This window comes from Trypanosoma melophagium (assembly GCF_022059095.1).
Source record: "Trypanosoma melophagium isolate St. Kilda chromosome Unknown ctg16segment0, whole genome shotgun sequence".
In the NCBI taxonomy this organism is placed as follows: Eukaryota; Euglenozoa; class Kinetoplastea; order Trypanosomatida; family Trypanosomatidae; genus Trypanosoma; species Trypanosoma melophagium.
The window spans coordinates 422,892-447,876 of NW_027125144.1; the positions used below are offsets into that span (position 1 = coordinate 422,892).

Here is a 24,985-nt window from a genome sequence, read left to right on the forward strand (position 1 = left end):
TTTCTGGAATCTGTGTTTTTTTTTTTCCTTCTTCTTCGTATATATGCTTATCCAGTATTGTTGTAACATGAGTTTTATTGATTTTATGTATTTATTACTATGTTTAGTGTTTTTTTTCTTACTATTTATCATTTCTCTTCTTATTGTTGTGAGAAAGCAAATCTTTCTTTGTTACCGTATCATTCAACAGAACAGCTTTGGGAATTTTGCATGCGCTCATTAGATGAGATGCATCAACTGATTATGCTATTCCCATTTGGAAAGTTTCTTCCCCATCCGTTCTCTCTGTGGCTGCTATTATTGTTACTATTATCTATGTGTGTATGCATATGTGTGCACTATTTTTTTTTTCCTCGCTCTTTGTATTTGAATTTTCACTCTTGTTTTTCAGAAACTGCGACGGACCTCGGGGCCCTTTTTTTTGTTTACAAAACAAAGCAGAAGCACGGGAAAGCTTTAGAACCGATATTATCACACGACAGTGTTATTGTATCTCCCCTCCGCATCCCACCAAAGAAAAAAAAATAGAAATAAGAAAGTGAATAAAAGAGTTGCCAGAGAGTGAAACCACACGAAAACAAAACGTTAGAATAGTGAGTAAACAGTGGGATATTGAAACTGGAGGGCAAAAAAAAAAATAAAATAAAAAAAGAATTATAAATAATGACAGATGTTAATGGTCTTTCTTCGCTACATGAGTATACTTTAGCCTTTATTGCGGCGATGCCTCCGATGCTTCCGAGTCAGACAATGACGTCCTCTTCCCTGGTGAGATCTGGGAGAATGGTATCCTCGTCTAGGGATGTTGTGGGCTCCTACTGTTCCAGCGATGTGGATCCCGCCCTTCGCGGGTCGTGGTCGGCGGGGAAGCCGCGTCCGGTGCGCTGCGGCGGTGTTTGTTGGGGGCGGGAGGTGGAGGCGGCGGTGCTGCGCCGTGAGACGGCACTCCGCCGCCAAATGGACCGCCAGCGCCATGCGGAGGAGCAGCGGTGGCGGCACGAACACGAGACGGCCGCGGCGCGCCATGCGGAGGAACAGCGGCGGCGGGACTGCGAGTGGGACGGGCGGCTGCAGAAAATACTGCAGGAACACATGAAGGAGACATTTGGACTGCGGGAAGAGATTGAACGCGAACAGCAGCTCGTTGCACGCAGTGAGACGCAACTTACAGAGACACGGGCACAGCTCACACAACTTCACAACCAATTAGAAGAGATGTGGCGGCAGAAAAGGGAGAGCGAAACTGCCGCACGTGAAGCAGAGACCGCATCACTTACAGAGATGCACCAGAAGGCACTGGAACGGTTGCAGCGCTTTTTTGAAGCAGATAAACTTCAGGCAAAGCAGTGGTTTACAGAAGAGATCCAACGTGTGCAGAGTACCCATGAAAGATTGCGAGCCGATGCTGATGACGCCTACCATCAGCAGATTCGACGTATGGAGGCAGATATAACGGAGTTGCAGCGACGTCTTCGTGATAGCGAAGCAGAAGTGCAACAGTACAAGGCTAAAGTGGCCGCTGCAGCAGTGAAACCAGCGGTACCATCTGCAGATGAGACACGAATACGCGAGGAAATTCGCACCTTACGTGCACAGTTAAGTGATGCTCTAGATTCAAAACTTCGTGCAGAACGTCGTGCAACAGACGCAGAAAGAGAAGCGGATGAACGTTGCAAATCCCTTCAGGTACTTCAGATGGAGTTGGATTCCGTTATAGCACGGAACGATGTGGAGCAACGCTCGTTGCGGGAGGCTAACCAAGATTTAACAGATGAACTTACACGTACACGTACCTCTCATGCCGAGGAGATAGAGAATCTACGAAGGAATGCACGCAGCAGCGAGAGTGTAACTTCCCGCGAAACGGCAAAGGAGTTTGAAGAAACGTTCCGCCGCATGAATGAACGCTATGATGACATGCGACGTACACTAGAGACAGAGAAAACGCAACTGACGAAACGTCTGAAAGAAGTAGAACGGCAGCATTATGAGACACAACGGCTACTGCAGCAGCAGACGGAGCAGGTAGAGGAATTGCGGTCTGAAGGAAAACGTCAACATGAGCGAAACGCAGAAAAAGATCGCCTCATCACAGAGTTGCGTTTCAGCATAGAAGAGTTAAAGCGGACAGGTGGCGCTGTTGCCGACCTTACAGCACGTAACCACGAGTTGCAACAAGAGACTGAAAAACGTCGTCGAGAACATGAAGCAGCTGTGCAGGCGATGAATAATAACGTACAGGAGCTGCGCCGTGAGAGGGATGCGGCTCAGGTAAGAGTTGCTGCTCTTGTGGAGGAATTGTCAGCAGCGCAGCGGGCCCATAGTGAATCGGATACGAGAAGCAAATGTCTTCTCGATGAAGCGGAGTTACGAGAGCGCCAATTGCGCCGTGAAACAGAAGAGGCGAGACAGACCATGGAATCATGGAGGGAACGCTGCACTCAGCTGCAAACAAGCGCAGCAGCCGCAGCAGTGACAGTATCAAAGCCAGAAAATTTGCTACGTGAAAAGGAGAACGAACTAACACGTTTGCGTGGTATTGTTGAGGCTGTAAAGCATGATAGGGATACGCTAGAGCAGCGGCTACGGGAAGAGCGTGTAACCATCACTAAAAAAGAACAAGAATCATATGAAAAACAGGTAACAATAGACCGTTTAAATATGGAAGTTACCACATTGCATGAAAAACTTCAAATGGCTACGAATTATTCACAATCAGGTCGAGATCAACCTTTTACACAACAAACAGAGCATTCTCTCGTTGCACCTAAATCTATGGAAGGATTCTCTTCCAATAAAGAATATGCACCGACAGAAACAATTAGAACTGCATCAGCACCACCACAACCATCGGCTGGTACTACGCCATCAGTGCCATCGCCAGTGCCAACGCAAACGAGAAGTCCTGGTCTTTCTGGGCCCAGCGTATCACCGGCAGCGCCACCACAACCATCGGCTGGTACTACGCCATCAGTGCCATCGCCAGTGCCAGTGCCAACGCAAACGAGAAGTCCTGGTCTTTCTGGGCCCAGCGTATCACCGGCAGTACCACCACAACCATCGGCTGGTACTACGCCATCAGTGCCATCGCCAGTGCCAGTGCCAACGCAAACGAGAAGTCCTGGTCTTTCTGGGCCCAGCGTATCACCGGCAGTACCACCACAACCATCGGCTGGTACTACGCCATCAGTGCCATCGCCAGTGCCAGTGCCAACGCAAACGAGAAGTCCTGGTCTTTCTGGGCCCAGCGTATCACCGGCAGTACCACCACAACCATCGGCTGGTACTACGCCATCAGTGCCATCGCCAGTGCCAGTGCCAACGCAAACGAGAAGTCCTGGTCTTTCTGGGCCCAGCGTATCACCGGCAGCGCCACCACAACCATCGGCTGGTACTACGCCATCAGTGCCATCGCCAGTGCCAACGCAAACGAGAAGTCCTGGTCTTTCTGGGCCCAGCGTATCACCGGCAGCGCCACCACAACCATCGGCTGGTACTACGCCATCAGTGCCATCGCCAGTGCCAGTGCCAACGCAAACGAGAAGTCCTGGTCTTTCTGGGCCCAGCGTATCACCGGCAGTACCACCACAACCATCGGCTGGTACTACGCCATCAGTGCCATCGCCAGTGCCAGTGCCAACGCAAACGAGAAGTCCTGGTCTTTCTGGGCCCAGCGTATCACCGGCAGTACCACCACAACCATCGGCTGGTACTACGCCATCAGTGCCATCGCCAGTGCCAGTGCCAACGCAAACGAGAAGTCCTGGTCTTTCTGGGCCCAGCGTATCACCGGCAGTACCACCACAACCATCGGCTGGTACTACGCCATCAGTGTCAATTCAATTTCCAGCGCAAGTGCCTCAATCGTGGTTATCTACTTCCCTTGAACCTTTCCCAAAACCTAAGGTAACTGTTACTTCTTCGGCTCCTTCAGCGAATCTTGTTACATCTATACCGGTTCCCGTACATGATTCGAATGTGGTTTCGACATCCTTATCTCGTCAGGAGTCACCTCCTGTGGCTGTTCCCCATCCCCCAAGCATTCCATTTTCGAATTCTGATCAAAACCAGTCATATCATTATGGTTCCCTAGTTTGTGGTTCAAACAATCCTCAGTCTGTCGTGATTCCTACGCCACTAGTCACTGCAGTCCCTTCTTCTTATTCGCCTGGAGTATGCACTGTTGCTGCTACCTCTACTTTTAGTGGAATTTCCTCAATTCCTACTCCAGTTCCAGTGCCTCTTCCTGAATATAACAAAGAGGATTTTAGATCGCAGATGCAGACGTGGAACTCAGTCCCATCTCCAGTACCGGTGCCTGTGCCTGTTCCAGTTGCCTTTACCACAGCAAGTACGCACTCAAAGGAGAAGAAAAAGAAGGAACACAAAGGACACAGACATAGAGAACATAAGCAAAAATAGTGGGAACGCTAACTGTCCCATATGTTGTTTGCAATTTTATTTATCTGGCATATTTGTTTTTTTTTTTGTTTGTATGTTTCTGTTTTTTTTTGTTTTTTGTTAATGTAATTCGGTCCATCTCTTTGGTGCCATTTATTGTAGATGTTCTTTATTTAATAACTTTTGTTTTCTTTCATTTTTTTTTTGAAAATTTGGGGGTGAACTGTGTGTGGGTAAAGTCTCCGTTTTTTTTTTTTTTTTGGGGGGGGGGGGGTATTGCTGTGAGGTTGAAGTTGATCTTCATGCGTGCCAAAAGAGGCCGCCCAAGGAAAGAAAGAGGTGATGAGTCTGTAAAGAAAAATGGAGGTGGTGATAATGATGAATCACCTATGTTTCCACCATTTCATGTGACTCCCAGCAAGACTGAGGTTCCGCAACAGCAGCAGCTGACTCTTGCTTCTTTCGCGTCATCACTTTCTAGCAGTCGAATATCTTCAACCGCATCCCCACCATGCACCACGAAGGAGCCGGAAAAAGAACAAAAACAACAACAGCGGGAACAGGAGTATGAAAGAGAAGAGTTTCTTTTTGATAAATCCGTTAGAGATGCGATGAAGCCTTCTCTGACGCGTCAGTTTAAAATGTCATGGTGTTGGCCTACATCACCCCTACGTGAAGCAGAAATGATCTCTGATAGTTGCTGTAGAAATGTTGGATTAACCTCTATTGTGGAATTACGAGGTGATCCGCATCTCGGACGTAGGGAGCGACTCGTGGTTCTTATTCTATCATGTGGCCAACGTTTTTTGCTTCCACTATTACCGGAACCACGGGACAGTTCTAAGGTACAAGAAACTGGAATATTCTGGAGGATACCAATGAGATCGTACCATGACCACACACACCCCTTCGCTGAACTTGTCATTGGTACAGTACAAGAACTTGAAGAAGCTGCAAATATTATCGGGAATTCATTAAATTCGGTTGGTATGAATAATAACATGAATGAAAATAATAAAGGAGAATTAGAAAAACAATTACCAATTGATTCAACATCTAAGTTAAGTACATTCTTTTTTCATTCCTTACCATACCGTACACTGTGGTTGTATCAATTCCGTGAATCTCTTATTGTATCATTACCATGTGAAGAACGAATTGTTTCACTTACTTTACAGCCGAGTGGACGAAGGACGCGTATATCACCGAATCTGACGACAAATATTATTAAGTGTACTGGTTCATTCCGTCTACCTCCATCTGTTGTTCCTCTCGACCTTAGTGAGGTATTTGATCGTCCTTTTCTTGCTGTTGGAACAGTTAGTCATGGTGCGCTAATTATTCTTCTTGAAGGGCAGGGTACATGTGCTTGCATTGTGAATCGTATCGCACTTACAGGTCTATCCACTGCAATGTTTCCAGTAACACGTATATGCACACTATTTCCTCCTCTTTCTCGTGAAACGAAGAAAAACACTAAACTTGGAGTATGGGAGAAAAAATCAACTGTTGTGTCACAATGTCTAGATGGGACCCTTCTTTGTTCATCTCCATACGAAAATCGTACAGTAGTGCTAAAATGTGCCTCTACAGGAACTGACGGCTCCGGATTCGAATCACCACCACCAACAAGGACGGTTGCGAGTTTTCTTTGCTCCACACCTTATTGTAGCTCACCGTTGGCTCCCTTAATTGGCACACTGGATGGAAAAGTTATGCAATTTGTGACTGATGCCACTATGACAGCTAATTCTACAGATGATGCGTCAGCTTCTACACAAAATGAAGGTCGTCAGCACTATGGCAAATTTGATGCTGTGCATCCAGATGTTGTATATGATAACACCATACGTCCGTTATTGAGTTCACCATCAAATCACTTTTGTGAAGGAGGTCCTGTTCTGCAGACTGTATCACACTCAACATATCAGCCGACGTATATCCGTCATTGGTTGTGTATGACTACTATTGGTATGGAGGTTTTGCTACTTGACCGTAAGCTCGTTAACTACACAAGACATAGTACTATAACTCTTAGTATTCCATCATTTACTAATAAAACAGCAACAGTTGAGCTCTGTTCTGAAGAAAGTTCAGAAAACAAAGGAGAAAAAAAGAAAGAGGATTCGTCTGCCAAAAGTAATACCCAAATCGTACCTGCAGACGGTGCTACTTATCCTGCTGCATTGGAAGACGGTGTTACAGGCATTTCGTGGCTAAAAGTGGAGGACGGTGTCTTGAAGGCAATTGTGTCGCACCACCGGTGCTTCCTTACTGTAGTGACATGGAAAGCATAGATTTTATCTGTATCCTTTGTTAGCAATAACACTTGTACTTTACTATTTAATGAAAAGCATACTTTTCGAAATGGAATTAGTCTTGAAAATTGTACTACTTTTATGTACTGCTTTGACTCATTTTTCTATTCAATTCCTTTTTTTTCGTTCTATTCACCGACACTATAAAAAAAGTTTTTCTTCGTATTCAGTGTAAACTTCCCCCATTTAACTTAGTCTACAATGGAAGGATTTTACGGTGTGGAGGTCACTGCTGGGCAGCAGGTGAAGCCCAAGATCCCCGAGGAGCACGCGCTCCGCCTGACTCAGATCGCTCTTCCGGCAAACGCCAGTGCTGCAGTTTCCCTGATTGTCTCATTCCAAGGAAAGCAGTTCACTATTGCCACTCTTGACCCCAAGAAGTCATTTCAGATGAGTATCGACCTTGTTTTTACTGAACCCCTGGCTCTTAGTGCCACCGGTGCTGGATCTGTGCATGTGACCGGGTACGTGCAGCCCGTTGGCAACGACCTAGACAGCCTTGGCAGTCACGATTTTGCTAACGACGAGGAGGATGATGAAGAGGAGGATGAGGAGTTCGAGGCTGTGCCCGCAAAGCAGAAGAACGGAACAGTTGCCCCTGCTTCCGAGGAGGATGACGATGATGAGGATGAAGAGGAAGACGAGGAGGAGCCCATGAGCGATGACGATGACGAAGAGGATGGCCTTGATGAAGAGGATGATGAAGAAGAGGATGATGATGACGAGGACGATGATGAAGAGGGTGGCCTTGATGAAGAGGCTGATGATGACGACGAGGGGGATGACGATGACGATGAAGATGAGCAGCCCTCCAAGATGCCGCGTACTGAGCGTGGCGCATTCCGCGGTGGAAACAACGTCGGGTTCCGTGGTGGCCGCGGTGGTGATCGCGGTGGATTCCGTGGTGGCCGCGGTGGTGATCGCGGTGGATTCCGTGGTGGCCGCGGGGGCGATCGCGGTGGATTCCGTGGTGGCCGCGGGGGCGATCGCGGTGGATTCCGTGGTGGCCGCGGTGGCAACCGTGGTGGCGGTCGTGGCCGTTACTAGGTTCTCTCCTTGTTGGTGTACTGCACAAAACGGTGAGGATAAATGAGAGTAGAAGGGCTGGTGGTAAGTGCTCCCACCTGGATACTGTAGTGGGATGTTTGAGTCATTCTCTTTTTGGTTATGTCATCCGATGCTGATAGGAGGGTGCCTAGTGGGGTGAGATTTGTGAGGCTGCTGCTGCTGGTTTTCGTTGTGGCGTATCCGTGAATGCATTTTGGCAGTCTGTGAGGCAATGCTTCGCGGCGCATCAATTGCAAGGTCCAGTTTGCACTGATGGGAAGATGCACATTATGTGTGCGTTGTAAAGGGCAGTGTTGCGAAGATAAAAAGAAGAGAAATGATAAAAAAAGTTAACCTCTTTTGTGTCCTACCCCTACTCTTGAATACAGAATAAAATGGTCAGTTTTCTGACTCCTTAGGTAAATAACTTAACTAATAGTAAGTGAAAAGAAGAATAGATCCGAATCTAAGAAGAGAGAAAACATGGCTCTGGCCCTTTCTTCGGGATTGCCAGTGGGTCTTTGACCCCCTTGCTGTCTCCTTCTTTCTATTCCCACGGATGTGGGGATGTGTGGTAGATGAGGGTGAGGTGGGATCGGGCAGTAACAATAATGAGAACATTGTGGTCTTTTTGATAGTATTGGTGTTCTTTGTTTTCCTTGCCCTGTTGCTTTGTTGGGGTCGCAGTTTTTCGTGAGTTTTCTCTTTTTTTCTGTTTTCTTTTTTTCCTTTTAGTAAGAATAGTGAAGGATGGCGCACCACGAAGTACCGAATGGTTGTGGTATTATGGTTTTGCTTACTTGTATCTCTAGTGATTTTTAATAGCTTTTTCCTTACTTGTTTTTTTTTTTTGAGCTATAGGTTCTCGTTCTTTGTTTTTTCGTATTTTCAGTAAGGTACAATGGAAGGATTTTACGGTGTGGAGGTCACTGCTGGGCAGCAGGTGAAGCCCAAGATCCCCGAGGAGCACGCGCTCCGCCTGACTCAGATCGCTCTTCCGGCAAACGCCAGTGCTGCAGTTTCCCTGATTGTCTCATTCCAAGGAAAGCAGTTCACTATTGCCACTCTTGACCCCAAGAAGAACGTCTTTCAGATGAGCACTGACCTTGTTCTCACGCAGGGGCAACCCCTGGCTCTTAGTGCCACCGGTGCTGGATCTGTGCATGTGACCGGGTACGTGCAGCCCGTTGGCAACGACCTAGACAGCCTTGGCAGTCACGATTTTGCTAACGACGAGGAGGATGATGAAGAGGAGGATGAGGAGTTCGAGGCTGTGCCCGCAAAGCAGAAGAACGGAACAGTTGCCCCTGCTTCCGAGGAGGATGACGATGATGAGGATGAAGAGGAAGACGAGGAGGAGCCCATGAGCGATGACGATGACGAAGAGGATGGCCTTGATGAAGAGGATGATGAAGAAGAGGATGATGATGACGAGGACGATGACGAAGAGGGTGGCCTTGATGAAGAGGCTGATGATGACGACGAGGGGGATGACGATGACGATGAAGATGAGCAGCCCTCCAAGATGCCGCGTACTGAGCGTGGCGCATTCCGCGGTGGAAACAACGTCGGGTTCCGTGGTGGCCGCGGTGGTGATCGCGGTGGATTCCGTGGTGGCCGCGGTGGTGATCGCGGTGGATTCCGTGGTGGCCGCGGTGGTGATCGCGGTGGATTCCGTGGTGGCCGCGGGGGCGATCGCGGTGGATTCCGTGGTGGCCGCGGGGGCGATCGCGGTGGATTCCGTGGTGGCCGCGGTGGCAACCGTGGTGGCGGTCGTGGCCGTTACTAGGTTCTCTCCTTGTTGGTGTACTGCACAAAACGGTGAGGATAAATGAGAGTAGAAGGGCTGGTGGTAAGTGCTCCCACCTGGATACTGTAGTGGGATGTTTGAGTCATTCTCTTTTTGGTTATGTCATCCGATGCTGATAGGAGGGTGCCTAGTGGGGTGAGATTTGTGAGGCTGCTGCTGCTGGTTTTCGTTGTGGCGTATCCGTGAATGCATTTTGGCAGTCTGTGAGGCAATGCTTCGCGGCGCATCAATTGCAAGGTCCAGTTTGCACTGATGGGAAGATGCACATTATGTGTGCGTTGTAAAGGGCAGTGTTGCGAAGATAAAAAAAAGAGAAATGATAAAAAAGTTAACCTCTTTTGTGTCCTACCCCTACTCTTGAATACAGAATAAAATGGTCAGTTTTCTGACTCCTTAGGTAAATAACTTAACTAATAGTAAGTGAAAAGAAGAATAGATCCGAATCTAAGAAGAGAGAAAACATGGCTCTGGCCCTTTCTTCGGGATTGCCAGTGGGTCTTTGACCCCCTTGCTGTCTCCTTCTTTCTATTCCCACGGATGTGGGGATGTGTGGTAGATGAGGGTGAGGTGGGATCGGGCAGTAACAATAATGAGAACATTGTGGTCTTTTTGATAGTATTGGTGTTCTTTGTTTTCCTTGCCCTGTTGCTTTGTTGGGGTCGCAGTTTTTCGTGAGTTTTCTCTTTTTTTCTGTTTTCTTTTTTTCCTTTTAGTAAGAATAGTGAAGGATGGCGCACCACGAAGTACCGAATGGTTGTGGTATTATGGTTTTGCTTACTTGTATCTCTAGTGATTTTTAATAGCTTTTTCCTTACTTGTTTTTTTTTTTGAGCTATAGGTTCTCGTTCTTTGTTTTTTCGTATTTTCAGTAAGGTACAATGGAAGGATTTTACGGTGTGGAGGTCACTGCTGGGCAGCAGGTGAAGCCCAAGATCCCCGAGGAGCACGCGCTCCGCCTGACTCAGATCGCTCTTCCGGCAAACGCCAGTGCTGCAGTTTCCCTGATTGTCTCATTCCAAGGAAAGCAGTTCACTATTGCCACTCTTGACCCCAAGAAGAACGTCTTTCAGATGAGCACTGACCTTGTTCTCACGCAGGGGCAACCCCTGGCTCTTAGTGCCACCGGTGCTGGATCTGTGCATGTGACCGGGTACGTGCAGCCCGTTGGCAACGACCTAGACAGCCTTGGCAGTCACGATTTTGCTAACGACGAGGAGGATGATGAAGAGGAGGATGAGGAGTTCGAGGCTGTGCCCGCAAAGCAGAAGAACGGAACAGTTGCCCCTGCTTCCGAGGAGGATGACGATGATGAGGATGAAGAGGAAGACGAGGAGGAGCCCATGAGCGATGACGATGACGAAGAGGATGGCCTTGATGAAGAGGATGATGAAGAAGAGGATGATGATGACGAGGACGATGACGAAGAGGGTGGCCTTGATGAAGAGGCTGATGATGACGACGAGGGGGATGACGATGACGATGAAGATGAGCAGCCCTCCAAGATGCCGCGTACTGAGCGTGGCGCATTCCGCGGTGGAAACAACGTCGGGTTCCGTGGTGGCCGCGGTGGTGATCGCGGTGGATTCCGTGGTGGCCGCGGTGGTGATCGCGGTGGATTCCGTGGTGGCCGCGGTGGTGATCGCGGTGGATTCCGTGGTGGCCGCGGGGGCGATCGCGGTGGATTCCGTGGTGGCCGCGGGGGCGATCGCGGTGGATTCCGTGGTGGCCGCGGTGGCAACCGTGGTGGCGGTCGTGGCCGTTACTAGGTTCTCTCCTTGTTGGTGTACTGCACAAAACGGTGAGGATAAATGAGAGTAGAAGGGCTGGTGGTAAGTGCTCCCACCTGGATACTGTAGTGGGATGTTTGAGTCATTCTCTTTTTGGTTATGTCATCCGATGCTGATAGGAGGGTGCCTAGTGGGGTGAGATTTGTGAGGCTGCTGCTGCTGGTTTTCGTTGTGGCGTATCCGTGAATGCATTTTGGCAGTCTGTGAGGCAATGCTTCGCGGCGCATCAATTGCAAGGTCCAGTTTGCACTGATGGGAAGATGCACATTATGTGTGCGTTGTAAAGGGCAGTGTTGCGAAGATAAAAATAAGAGAAATGATAAAAAAGTTAACCTCTTTTGTGTCCTACCCCTACTCTTGAATACAGAATAAAATGGTCAGTTTTCTGACTCCTTAGGTAAATAACTTAACTAATAGTAAGTGAAAAGAAGAATAGATCCGAATCTAAGAAGAGAGAAAACATGGCTCTGGCCCTTTCTTCGGGATTGCCAGTGGGTCTTTGACCCCCTTGCTGTCTCCTTCTTTCTATTCCCACGGATGTGGGGATGTGTGGTAGATGAGGGTGAGGTGGGATCGGGCAGTAACAATAATGAGAACATTGTGGTCTTTTTGATAGTATTGGTGTTCTTTGTTTTCCTTGCCCTGTTGCTTTGTTGGGGTCGCAGTTTTTCGTGAGTTTTCTCTTTTTTTCTGTTTTCTTTTTTTCCTTTTAGTAAGAATAGTGAAGGATGGCGCACCACGAAGTACCGAATGGTTGTGGTATTATGGTTTTGCTTACTTGTATCTCTAGTGATTTTTAATAGCTTTTTCCTTACTTGTTTTTTTTTTTGAGCTATAGGTTCTCGTTCTTTGTTTTTTTCGTATTTTCAGTAAGGTACAATGGAAGGATTTTACGGTGTGGAGGTCACTGCTGGGCAGCAGGTGAAGCCCAAGATCCCCGAGGAGCACGCGCTCCGCCTGACTCAGATCGCTCTTCCGGCAAACGCCAGTGCTGCAGTTTCCCTGATTGTCTCATTCCAAGGAAAGCAGTTCACTATTGCCACTCTTGACCCCAAGAAGAACGTCTTTCAGATGAGCACTGACCTTGTTCTCACGCAGGGGCAACCCCTGGCTCTTAGTGCCACCGGTGCTGGATCTGTGCATGTGACCGGGTACGTGCAGCCCGTTGGCAACGACCTAGACAGCCTTGGCAGTCACGATTTTGCTAACGACGAGGAGGATGATGAAGAGGAGGATGAGGAGTTCGAGGCTGTGCCCGCAAAGCAGAAGAACGGAACAGTTGCCCCTGCTTCCGAGGAGGATGACGATGATGAGGATGAAGAGGAAGACGAGGAGGAGCCCATGAGCGATGACGATGACGAAGAGGATGGCCTTGATGAAGAGGATGATGAAGAAGAGGATGATGATGACGAGGACGATGACGAAGAGGGTGGCCTTGATGAAGAGGCTGATGATGACGACGAGGGGGATGACGATGACGATGAAGATGAGCAGCCCTCCAAGATGCCGCGTACTGAGCGTGGCGCATTCCGCGGTGGAAACAACGTCGGGTTCCGTGGTGGCCGCGGTGGTGATCGCGGTGGATTCCGTGGTGGCCGCGGTGGTGATCGCGGTGGATTCCGTGGTGGCCGCGGGGGCGATCGCGGTGGATTCCGTGGTGGCCGCGGGGGCGATCGCGGTGGATTCCGTGGTGGCCGCGGTGGCAACCGTGGTGGCGGTCGTGGCCGTTACTAGGTTCTCTCCTTGTTGGTGTACTGCACAAAACGGTGAGGATAAATGAGAGTAGAAGGGCTGGTGGTAAGTGCTCCCACCTGGATACTGTAGTGGGATGTTTGAGTCATTCTCTTTTTTGGTTATGTCATCCGATGCTGATAGGAGGGTGCCTAGTGGGGTGAGATTTGTGAGGCTGCTGCTGCTGGTTTTCGTTGTGGCGTATCCGTGAATGCATTTTGGCAGTCTGTGAGGCAATGCTTCGCGGCGCATCAATTGCAAGGTCCAGTTTGCACTGATGGGAAGATGCACATTATGTGTGCGTTGTAAAGGGCAGTGTTGCGAAGATAAAAAGAAGAGAAATGATAAAAAAGTTAACCTCTTTTGTGTCCTACCCCTACTCTTGAATACAGAATAAAATGGTCAGTTTTCTGACTCCTTAGGTAAATAACTTAACTAATAGTAAGTGAAAAGAAGAATAGATCCGAATCTAAGAAGAGAGAAAACATGGCTCTGGCCCTTTCTTCGGGATTGCCAGTGGGTCTTTGACCCCCTTGCTGTCTCCTTCTTTCTATTCCCACGGATGTGGGGATGTGTGGTAGATGAGGGTGAGGTGGGATCGGGCAGTAACAATAATGAGAACATTGTGGTCTTTTTGATAGTATTGGTGTTCTTTGTTTTCCTTGCCCTGTTGCTTTGTTGGGGTCGCAGTTTTTCGTGAGTTTTCTCTTTTTTTCTGTTTTCTTTTTTTCCTTTTAGTAAGAATAGTGAAGGATGGCTCACAATTGTGAGGTGCTTGTATAATTTTTTGGCGTTTTCCTTTGGTTTATGTTGGTATTTGTTGATAGAGTGATATGTTCATCTTTTGTTTTTGTTTATACTCGTTTTTTGTGCTCTCATTATGACTTGCTTTTGGAATTATTTATTTCGTTGTCTATATGGCTGCGTATGTATGTAATGGTTTTGGTTACATTGCCATTTGGTGACTTTTTTAGTGGGAACTAGGAGAAACGGTTATTCCCCTCCTTTTCTTGATGGAGTAATTGAACTATTTGCATTGGGTTTTTTCTATATGGTTGCAATATATATGAGTGACTTTCCGGAGTGGTTTGGCGTTTTTGTTTTATGTCGGTGTCTTATTTTTTTTTGTTTTGCGGAATGGGTACTGAGTGAAAATTCTACTATCCATTTTTTTTCTGGGTTTTTGTACTTCCAAGCTATGTGACAGGTGGGTATTGGATGCTCTAGTACCTCGAGGAAATGAATTCATGAGGAGTATTAGATTAAGAAGTAAAATGGCAAAAGAAGTCTAGATGAGAACATAAATTATTATTCTTGTTCATTTCTCTATTTTTTCATATATTTACGTAAATTAGCTTTTCTTCGATATTAACTATTACCGGAAGGAAGTTCCCCTACACAAACAAGTAAAAGGAAATAAGACGTACAATGCAGGAGTTCCATGCCTTTGAGCTGCAGCCTGGCAAAGAGCACCGCCTTGCGCTGCCTCCCTTGCACGGTTTCCATCTATCCGTTGTGACAATCCCACATGCTGGTAAAGGCCGCAGCACGTTGTACGCCACTGTTGACGGTAAGTCGTTTGCTATCGCCACACTTGATGCCGCGCAGAACATCTTGCAAGCACCCACAGACCTCATCTTCAATGAGCAGCAGCGGGTGGTCTTCCGTGTGAAGGGAAATGCCGTTCTGCACTGCTGCGGATACCAGCAGGAGCTCGACGCCGAGTTCCCTGACGGGGACGACAGCGTAACGGAACAGAACGGTGTGATGAATGAAGAGAGCGACGAGGAAAGCGTGGATATGAATGATCCAACACAGGCGCCACTGAACGGTCATAACGACAGTGATGAGGATGAGGAAGAGGATGGCATGGATGACTTGGAGGATGAGGAAATGGACGAGGATGATGAGGAAATGAACGATGATGAGGAAATGGACGAGGATGATGAGGAAATGGACGATGATGAGGAAATGGATGAGGATGATGATGAAGACGAAGAAGAAACCAATGAAGCTGCGGCAAAGCGTGCAAAGATCAGTGATGTTCCTCAGGGTCGTCCCAGTCAACAACAACAGAAACAGCAACAGGCGCAGAGTCCACAGGGTCGTCCCAGTCAACAACAACAAAAGCAACAGGCGCAGAGTCCACAGGGTCGTCCCAGTCAACAACAACAGAAACAGCAACAGGCGCAGAGTCCACAGGGTCGTCCCAGTCAACAACAACAAAAGCAACAGGCGCAGAGTCCACAGGGTCGTCCCAGTCAACAACAACAGAAACAGCAACAGGCGCAGAGTCCACAGGGTCGTCCCAGTCAACAACAACAAAAGCGTGGTCGTGAATAAGTGTTCTTGTACTATCTTTTCCGGTTGTTTATAGTAAACAGGGGATATTAAATATTTCTCACCCATCAGACACGATTTAAAACATGATCTACTCTCTATTTTCTAAAACTATAACTGCTGAGCGCCACTAAACATTCTTTTGGAATAAGGAATAAGCAGTGAAAAAAAAAGATAAGGAAAAGAAAACATTGTATGATAATGGTATGGAAGACTTAAAGAAAGCATTTCTGCCTCTTTACCTTCTTTATTTCATTTCTTTTATCTTAATTCTGAGCAAGTACAATTTTACGGTTGTTTCTTTATCTTGATTTCTACTTCTCTGTTTAACTATGAGATATTCCGTGGGAACTGGGGGTGTTTTCTTCACCCTTTCTTATTTTTCTTAACAAAAACAAAGAAGATAGTATACCTGAAGTAGGCGAAAGTGGTATTTTTTTTTCTTTTTCTTTTTCTCTCTCTGTAAAACTGCCGGCATATTAATATAAGCAATAATATCCAAGAAGGATACCTTTTTTTAACTTGGTGGCGTTGCGAGAGATAGGAGGCAGAATACGGTATAAACGTTGGTTGTACTGAAGGCAGCACCAGCACCACCAGTAGGAGCAGGAGCCGCAGCCGCACCCATAGGGAAGAGCGTGGTGAATCTCAGTACTTTCAACCCCTCTTGCAAACAATCCCCACAGCTTTGTTTCTCCTTGTTATATAAATTCTCTCTCTGTTTCTTTCCCCCTTTTTTCGGAGTGTTTCCCCCCGATAAACGTTGTCCATGACGGATTTCGTTAACCCAAACCCCACGGTCTTCCAGCAGACCTCGCAGTCCCTGCGACGCAGTGCGGTGGAGTTGCAGTTGGAGCAGGACGAGGCGGTCCGCGACCCGGTGGATGCACTGGAGGTGTACGAACACATCCGCCACATCCGCGACCCCGAGCACCCGAACACACTCGAGCAACTGCGGGTCGTGCAGCCGCAGCACATCACCGTCGATGAGGCGAGACGCACCGTGCGGGTGGAGTTCACCCCCACCGTCCCGCACTGCAGCATGACGACGCTGATTGGACTCTGTATTCACGTCCGCCTCCAACGCGCGCTGCCGGCCAGCACGAAGATTGACATCCGCGTCGCCCCCGGCACACACGAACAGGAGCAGCAGGTGAATAAACAGCTTGGCGATAAGGAGCGAGTGGCGGCGGCGTTGGAGAATAGTAATTTGCTAAATGTGGTGGAGTCGTGTTTGAATGAGTTTGATTAAGGTATGGGGAAAGAAATGTGCAACGAGGAGAGTCTGTACGGCTGTGAGAGAGGATGAGGAAAAGAGTAATGTGAAAGAGACACATGGAGTGTGTGTGCGTGTGTGAGTGAGTGAGAGAGAAAGAGAGAGATTGAAGGAGATGGAGAAAAGAATAAATGATATTTGAATGGGAGAAGCGATTATCATTTCTCCTTTTTTCCCTTTCTCTCTCTCTCTCTCTCTCGGGCTATCTGTGTCTCTTTATATATGAAAATTATTCTTTTCTTGTATTCTCATCTTTTTCTTGAGGAATGCATTTCTGTATTCTTTTCTTTCTTCTCTATGTGTGATATACATATAGAACTGCAGATCAATACATATATATATATATATATATATATGGGTGAAATACTGTTTTTCTCTTTATCCATACATTTGTTTGAATGTTCCTGTCTGAAATGCAACTGTGCTTATTATACTTTATTCTTATATCATTTTTTTTCTCCCCTTTCTTCTTCTTTATACACTCTTATTAATAGAAAAAAGTAATAGGCGTTGAGGTTTTCACCTCTTTTTTTTCTTAATAACTTCTTTTTTTTTATTATAGTTTTTTTTTATTGTGAAGCCCAGGCGCAAAGAAGGGGGAAAAAAAAAACAAAGAAAAAAAAAATACCCGTTTCACTTATATTATTTCTCATTTCCTTATTGACGTTCCATACAGCAGTAATACTAAACAACAAGAAGAGCGACAGAGAAAGGAAAAAAAGGCAAAGGTACAAATAGAAGAAAGACAACTAAGGAAAAAGGAAACAACTACTACAGTGGAATTACATATATATTCTACTTGTGGTAAGAGGACTGCTTTTTTTTCTTCTTGTTTCCTTGCGCACCTATCATAATATTTCTATCTGTTTGCGCTATCAATTGCTCTTTTCGTTGAGAGTTATTGAGAAAAGGAAGTGATAAACCGAGTGTATCTTAAGTCAGTCAGTCAAAGAAAGTAAAGCTAAGAAATATTTGGACAAGAAGGCAGACAGACAGGCAAATAGATACACACCTACACCCTCACCTACACACCCACCCACACAGAAGTATATATATATACATATATATTTGTTTTTATACAAGCACCTTGTATTACAAAACAAAGAAAAAATAGAGGAATACAAGCACAGGTATACAATCTTTTTCGTTCTTGTTATCCCCGTGTCTGTTATTGTTGTTATCATAAATTTTTATTTATTTCAAACAAATACAGTAATAGCATCATTAGCGAAACAAGAATACCAAGGCACTTGCAGTTAAAAAACAAATAACTTCTGGAAGAAAGAAGACAAGAAATAAAATAAAAACAAAACAAAGAAATAAAATAAAAGAGAAAGCTGCTGTACTATATACACCACTTTCACCTTCTCTTTGCGACTTTTCTTTTCCTCTTTCATACACGGATATTTGTGTGATCTGAGAGAGACGAACGAATAGAGAGAAATACTGTACCAACTCGACCAAAAAAAAAAAAAATCAAACAAAAAATCAAAGAAAAAATAGAAAGAATTTGAGATCGCACAAAAATATATATATACACGCACACACACAGCAATATATATATATATATATATATATATATATATATATATATATATATATTGAGAAAAAAAGAGTATTTATCACGGATATTGTGACTCAAGATTTTTTATCTGAATTGTTTACCTGAATATCTTTTTTTTTCTTGTATCACTCACTTTTATTTACCCTCGCTCCTGCCCACGAAAACAAACAAACAAAAAAACAACAAGAGAGTTTTTTTTACTTTTTATTTTTGTTTCTGCTACTGCTGTGATTCTTATTGTACTTATTGCTGCTGTGGTGATACAAATACATACACGCACAAATATATATTACTCCACACTACCACGAAGGGACTAATTGATTGAAGCACAAGATCGCTACAACTAGCTGCTTCAACAATAACAGTAACCGAAGTGAGATACATCTCGGAACTCGTAACAACTAGAAACTGAGAAGAGGAAGAGCAAATAATAAAACTAATAACCAAAAAAAAAGAGCGGCTCGTAGACACCGTTAAAAAAAAAAGAATAGAAAAAGAAAGCAAGAAAGTTAAAGAAGAGATACGTAAAGAAAAGAGAAACTTTCTTTTTTTTTTGTTTTTGTGCATATATCAACTATAGGTGACCAAAGGTGGGAAATCGTGCCGTACATTTTAGAGGCAAACTATATTCCCAATATTCTTATTTACTGTGTATTGAACACGGAAGTCTAATAAGAGCACTCTGTGTTGGGAGCGTTTTTTTTTTTTTACCATTTCCATTCGTTCCATCTACAGTCAGTAGAGGAAGTTCCTCGTTTATTTATTTTTCTTAATTGCCGCATCGCGTTACGATGGAAGGAACAGGAGCATTCGTGTCTGCGAGAGTTAATGACCAGGAGGGCAACTTTCAACCACACACACCATCCTCTGTAAGCAAAGAAAGTAACAGTCCGTTTCTCAGTCATCTCACTACACCAAGTCGCAGTTACCGCGAACAACAACAACAAGTGCAGATGGAAGATAAAGCCGTTTCCACAAGTGCGGCGTGTGATATGTTGGCAGCGAGTGAATGTCCATCAGGTGGATTTAAGAACGGCTCAACAACAAAAACGACAACAACGTGGAGGGGCACGCGGGATGGGGCAGCGGCTCCAAAGTCTACATTAAACCCAGAAGCAAAGGAGTTTCAACTTCCATTCAGCAGAACAGGAGATGCGTTTATATCGCTAACAACATCCGCCATGACAACACCTACAACAGTAGCAGGAACAACAACAACAACAACAGCGGGAGCAACCGGAATGATGCCTACAACGTCTCTTTTTTACGCCAACGGTGGAGTTTCTACATCAATGCCATTATTTGCTGTACCTTCTATGTCTATGGGATGGATGTCGAACACGAGTGGTACGGCAGATCCGGTGTTTTCACCTTCTATAAGAGCCGATGCGTCTAATTGGCCACCAATATCATCGATTGCACATGTTTCACTTTCGCAAGGTGTGGGAGTGAATAATACGGATAATGCAAACACTGCTACATCATCTGGTGTGGATCCTTCTCTTACAACTCCTACGATGGCGGGTGTTGCAACATTTTCTGGAAGTGCGACGAATGCTAATATCCCTCTTCCTCTTCCTCCAATGACACCACATTCACTTTCAAGACGTATCATGGAGGATTATAATGCGGAATGTAAAAGTAATGGATTTCATTTAGTGGCTGTCTTTAATTTAGAACCACGTACAACACAGGAAGAACTACTGGATATATTTTTTCCAATGGGAGCTAGAAAGGCGGAAATGCTTCCACCACATCGATCACTACGGCCAAACCGTCGAGCTGGTGTTGTATTTTTCTCATCTAAGGACTTTGCGGCAGTGGCGGTAGAGAAATTTAATGATTTTGTTCCAAACCGACAACATCAACCTCTCACTGTGCGATATTGTGGACCTGATGTATTAGAGGTTTCAACACGGGAAAATTCAGTGCAGTCTGTGAGCTCACCATATTCTTTTTCATCTTCTCGTCACCAACAACCACAAACACAATCATGGCGTTTGACAGATGGAACACAATTAAGTCGTATTCATGCAGATATGTGGCGATTTTTCAACAATAATTTCTCTCTTCTGCCAACTTCTTTAAAACATGTTGTGGCAGTTCATGGGCTTGACCCTGAAAACGCAGAGAATGTATTAACTTTGAATTTCATTGATAAGGGTGCCGAACGCTGTGAGATTTGGCCAGTGAAAAATTGCGGGTTTGCCACAACACCAATAACGTGCAGAAGTGTTAGTGCTCTTGTTTGGTATTCGCAAGAAGCAAAGGCACGAGAAGCTGAAGCGGGATTTCGACAAAGAACACCAATGGGTCAAACACAACCTATTGATGTGGTGTATCTTAATGGACTTTATACCACTAATAATGGAGGCTCTGCAGTTGTTATTGGTGGTGGTGGTGGTGTTGTTAGTAGTAGTAGTAGTAGTACTATTGGTACTTCATCATATAGTGGTAAGTATACTCTCAATAATAATAACATTAACGCTATTCCTGTAACAAAGAAATCTGCTACTGTTATTCCTGGTACTTCCGCAGCTGCTACGACGGCAACAACAACGACTACTACTACTACTACTACTACTACGAGTACTATTTCTGACCCATGTATTACAACACTTGAATGTATTGATGCCTTTTTTCTTCGTGAGTATGATGATCCCAAACTCTTTCTAGTTGGAGTTCATAATTTATCTCCGAATACAAGCAAAAAAACACTTTTTCGACTTTTTTCTCCCCATGGAGCTCTTGATGTGAGTATGTATCCGGATCTTGTAAACTGTGGAGGTGAAGCTCGTCGGAGTGGTGTGGTATTTTTCGATACAGAGCTGGCTGCACGTAAAGCCGCTGAAAAATTGGATAATTTCGTTGTTTCAAAACAACCATATCCCATCATTGCACGGTATTTGGTGAAACCCTCTTCAACAGAAAAATCTGCTGGTGCTATTATGACACCATCCATGACAAGCCAAACTGTGTTTAATGTTTTGGGTGATGCAAAAATTAATCCGTTGCTATTGGCTGTGACAGAGGAGCTTTGTGCACCTATTGTAGATGCTGGTCAACTAACAGAAAAGTTAATGACGTTAATTGTTCATCCTGATTCAACAGAAGCAACTGCTGGACAGTTAGCTTCTGTTATCACTAACACTTTAACAGAGATGATGCACCACGCTGTTGCACTTTCAACACCTCTTGTAAATGCATTATTGTCATTGCATGAAAAATTAAATATTCCTCGAAAAGGTTGTAAAGATGTAAACATTGATGGAACTGTTCAAGATCCTGTGTTAACTCGAAATATTTTTTTCATGCAGACAATTGCTCGTGCTCTTATTCAATTACTTATGGATAATAACAAACCGCATGAATCCCGTAAAGTGGCAGCTGTTTTAACTGGATACCTATTTCAGTTCTCTTATCTGATGAAAAGTCCATATGAATTGGCGGTGAAGTTAATTCAATCCAATGAAAAACCTTTAAGTATTGCGCGGGAGTACAGAAAAAATTCCGAGATGATTATGAAAACAGTTGCTTTACTTGAATTTGAAGAAGAACAAAAGCCATGGATAACTCTAATGCAGTGCCTAGACCAAATGACCTCTCTGTGGCGACAGAACAATAAATCACGTGCAAAGAAAGATCCCTATCGTAAAGAGTATGAACGACTTGTGGAAGAGTTCTTTCGAGCAGATGGCAGTCGTATGGGGAGTAGTGCTTCACTAAATACAAGTACACGACCTACACCGAGACGTGTGGTGGCAAAAGTTACACCGGGAACTGGAAGTGTTGGTAATAGTTCACCTGGATTAACGCAGGCCTCATCCAGTGCAGCACGTGTGAGTCTTCGTGGCGTTGGCGATGCTAGTGGTTTTTCTCATGATATTTCATTTGATAGTGTTGCCTCACATGCAGCGATGCCTGTTTCATTTGTGTTTGAACCATCTGTCCAATCATCAACGCATGGTGATAATGGAAACAATTATATCTTTGTTGCCCCTCAACAACAACAACAACAACAAGTACAGGTTCAACCACGTGTTGTGGGTTCTCGTTCTTTTGTACCGGAAATGAATACAGCGTTAGAGTCTATAAAACCACCACTTTCTCTTCGCACTAGTGGTACGGCCATGCAATCTGTTTATACTCACGCAGAGCTTATGGAACGCACAGTGTACATAACAAAACTACCATCTACACTCCGACGAGGTCAATTTCGCCGACTTTTATTACATTTCGGAGAGTTTAATAAAGTTCGCATGTGTCGTGATGATAATCAAATTCATTCCAAAACCGATACTACTGCTTCTTTTGCATTAACAGGATTTTCTACAGGAGACACTTCCGTTTCTTTGTGTTTCAGTTTTGTTGAATTCGCTGAACAGAGTAGTGCTAAGGCGATGGTGGAGTACTTTCGAAATGCCTCTTCAAATCCACAGCCGTTTGGTTTTCTTCTGGACAGCACTTCATCATGGCCGAAGTGTAGTCATTTCACACCGCAAAATATTCAACTTTTACTAAATGCTCGAACGAGTCCTGCGAGAAATCCAATTCACGATCAACTTCCTATGGATGCCGTACTGACATGTACGCCGCAAAACCCACGGCTTGTCGTGCGAAATCGACCGTCTCGCTACGGTTTAGAAGACGGTGATAAGACGATTGATACGAGTGGTGATATAACGTCCAGTGCGCCAAGTGCATCTGGAGTCTTATCGAGTTTAAGGACGAGCAAATTTGTACCCGATACCGCAGTGACAAACACAGCAATGGGAAGTGGCGAGGGAGGAGTGGAGTCGCAGCAATTGTGCGCCTCCTTCCCTGTGAGTCAGCAGAGAGAAAGATTAAAAAGTGAAACGATGGAGGAGGATGATTTAGATTTCCATAATATCATGAATACAGTGGTGCCCTCTGTGGCGCGGCACAACTTTACACTTGATGCTGTACAGCAGAGTGATCATTATTTCAACCCAATGCAGGTGCCGTGGTTGAAGGAGATGGGCCCCACTACACACGATGGGAATCTTTGGACAGCTATGACCTTTTCAGTGGATACTGTACCCACCCATACGAATACGAATACGAATACGAATACTGCTAGTACTAATACTGATGGTGCAACATTGGCATTAACAGGAGGAGAAAATCCTGCTACTGTGTTGGGTCCAGGCTTTACTGTCTCTTGCACGGCGGAGCCAGAAAAGACATGGGCTTCCTATCTTCCTCCGTTTGGAAATCCACTTATTGAGGATGATGAGGACAGTTCGAGCAGTGGTGATGGCGGGAGTAATCAATGCAAAAATATTAACGCGTGTTGGGAGTGAGAGGGTAAGAAATTATTATTATTATTATTATTATTATTATTATTATTATTCTTTGAATGTGCTAGAAAAATAAACTACGATCTGTGGTTTCATATATACGCATATATATATATATATATATATATATATATATATATATATATATATCCCTGCAAACATGCATTGCGTGTAAGTAGGAGAAAAAAAAATACAAAAAGAAGTATAGCTGCATGAACGCAGGCTTTACTATTTCTGATTCGATTTAGAGTGCGTATCTATCTATCTATCTATCTCTCTCTCTCTCTCTCTATATATATATATATATATATATATATATATATTTCGTTTCTTTCTTTTCTTGTGCAACGAGTGCCGGCCCATTGGTATGGTCCCTCTGTTGTATCATATTGAATAGACAAGAGGTCCTGTGGCTGATTGGCTACGGACCAAGTAAATTTGCTTTCAGAAGTAAAATGAAAAGCAATTATTCTGAGAAACGATATCCCCTCCAAAAAAAAGAAAAATATGCGATAGTAGATCAAACAAAAAACGAAAAAAAAACCAACCAAAATTATAAATACGGCCGTAATTAGGACCTCAGGAAGAGTGAAAATAATACCAATAGAAAAAGAATAAGATGAAAGATTCCAATGTGTGCCTTAAAAGAAGAAAAATCATCAAAATTTTTTCTTTGCTTTGTATCTGCTTCTTTTTTTATATATTCATTTTCTTTTTCTTTTCCCTTCTTGCCTTTGTTTGTGCTTTCCTCGTTGAGAGTTGTTGTTGATTTGTTTGTTTGTATTTATTTTTCAGCTCAGCAGCTGCGCTCCTGAGTGGCTAGGATTAGATGCATCTGTTGTGTTTTTGTTTTCTTTCTTCTCGTCCTTCTTCTTATTTCTCCTCCTTTTTTCCCTCATCTTCTTTTTCGTGTCTTTGTGTGTCATTTTCTTTTCTTTTTACGTTGATCGCTTTTGCCTCAGTAGCGGCGTGTTTTGCCATTAGAATTTTTACTGGTGTATTTCACTTCTGCTGTTCTTCTCCTTTTTTCCCCGTGTTGTTATTTCGTTTGCTTGTTTTCTCTTTTTCTTTCTTTCTTTATTTCGCTTTCTTAAACAGTTTGACTCTTTCTTTTTTGTGTGTCTGTGAGTTGGATAAGAGATAATACAAGAAGAATTAAAAGAGATGAACTGCAAGAGAAGAGTAATAAGAGAGAAAGAAACAGAGAGGGGCGAGAAAAGTCAAGAAAGAAGAAAAGATAACAGGATTTAATACATTTTTATACCTCTGTTTGTCTGTGTATTCCCGAGAAGAAAAAAAGAAAGAAATTGCGAACAAAAAAAGAAAAGGCAAATGAAAAGTATTAGTGCTGCTATAATGTGAGGAAGCATATAAAGAATGGGATCAGAAG

General features: G+C 44.6%; 9 protein-coding genes across 9 annotated transcripts; all 9 read left to right on the plus strand.

Annotated features, from left to right (window-relative positions):
• Window positions 1-663: 663 nt before the first annotated feature.
• Window positions 664-4,422, plus strand: LSM04_007312 (uncharacterized protein; the record flags this gene model as incomplete). The annotated part of the gene is made up of 1 exon (XM_067337588.1): window positions 664-4,422. The coding sequence occupies one exon, from the start codon at window positions 664-666 to the stop codon at window positions 4,420-4,422; it is 3,759 nt and encodes a 1,252-aa protein (XP_067193583.1).
• A 281-nt stretch (window positions 4,423-4,703) lies between these two features.
• Window positions 4,704-6,698, plus strand: LSM04_000732 (uncharacterized protein; the record flags this gene model as incomplete). The annotated part of the gene is made up of 1 exon (XM_067337590.1): window positions 4,704-6,698. One exon carries the CDS (start codon window positions 4,704-4,706, stop codon window positions 6,696-6,698), a length of 1,995 nt encoding a protein of 664 aa, XP_067193460.1.
• Window positions 6,699-6,920: 222 nt separating this feature from the next.
• Window positions 6,921-7,766, plus strand: LSM04_001051 (Nucleoplasmin-like domain; the record flags this gene model as incomplete). Its single annotated transcript, XM_067337591.1, has 1 exon — window positions 6,921-7,766. One exon carries the CDS (start codon window positions 6,921-6,923, stop codon window positions 7,764-7,766), a length of 846 nt encoding a protein of 281 aa, XP_067193466.1.
• A 901-nt stretch (window positions 7,767-8,667) lies between these two features.
• LSM04_003316 (Nucleoplasmin-like domain) lies at window positions 8,668-9,555 on the plus strand (the record flags this gene model as incomplete). Its single annotated transcript, XM_067337592.1, has 1 exon — window positions 8,668-9,555. The coding sequence occupies one exon, from the start codon at window positions 8,668-8,670 to the stop codon at window positions 9,553-9,555; it is 888 nt and encodes a 295-aa protein (XP_067193512.1).
• An 899-nt stretch (window positions 9,556-10,454) lies between these two features.
• On the plus strand, window positions 10,455-11,342 carry LSM04_007234 (Nucleoplasmin-like domain; the record flags this gene model as incomplete). The annotated part of the gene is made up of 1 exon (XM_067337593.1): window positions 10,455-11,342. The coding sequence occupies one exon, from the start codon at window positions 10,455-10,457 to the stop codon at window positions 11,340-11,342; it is 888 nt and encodes a 295-aa protein (XP_067193581.1).
• Window positions 11,343-12,242: 900 nt separating this feature from the next.
• On the plus strand, window positions 12,243-13,097 carry LSM04_006892 (Nucleoplasmin-like domain; the record flags this gene model as incomplete). Its single annotated transcript, XM_067337594.1, has 1 exon — window positions 12,243-13,097. One exon carries the CDS (start codon window positions 12,243-12,245, stop codon window positions 13,095-13,097), a length of 855 nt encoding a protein of 284 aa, XP_067193576.1.
• Window positions 13,098-14,522: 1,425 nt separating this feature from the next.
• LSM04_003138 (Nucleoplasmin-like domain) lies at window positions 14,523-15,437 on the plus strand (the record flags this gene model as incomplete). Its single annotated transcript, XM_067337595.1, has 1 exon — window positions 14,523-15,437. The coding sequence occupies one exon, from the start codon at window positions 14,523-14,525 to the stop codon at window positions 15,435-15,437; it is 915 nt and encodes a 304-aa protein (XP_067193509.1).
• Window positions 15,438-16,203: 766 nt separating this feature from the next.
• On the plus strand, window positions 16,204-16,686 carry LSM04_002340 (MIP18 family-like; the record flags this gene model as incomplete). The annotated part of the gene is made up of 1 exon (XM_067337596.1): window positions 16,204-16,686. One exon carries the CDS (start codon window positions 16,204-16,206, stop codon window positions 16,684-16,686), a length of 483 nt encoding a protein of 160 aa, XP_067193495.1.
• Window positions 16,687-19,065: 2,379 nt separating this feature from the next.
• On the plus strand, window positions 19,066-23,598 carry LSM04_002927 (RNA recognition motif domain; the record flags this gene model as incomplete). Its single annotated transcript, XM_067337597.1, has 1 exon — window positions 19,066-23,598. One exon carries the CDS (start codon window positions 19,066-19,068, stop codon window positions 23,596-23,598), a length of 4,533 nt encoding a protein of 1,510 aa, XP_067193506.1.
• Window positions 23,599-24,985: the final 1,387 nt, after the last annotated feature.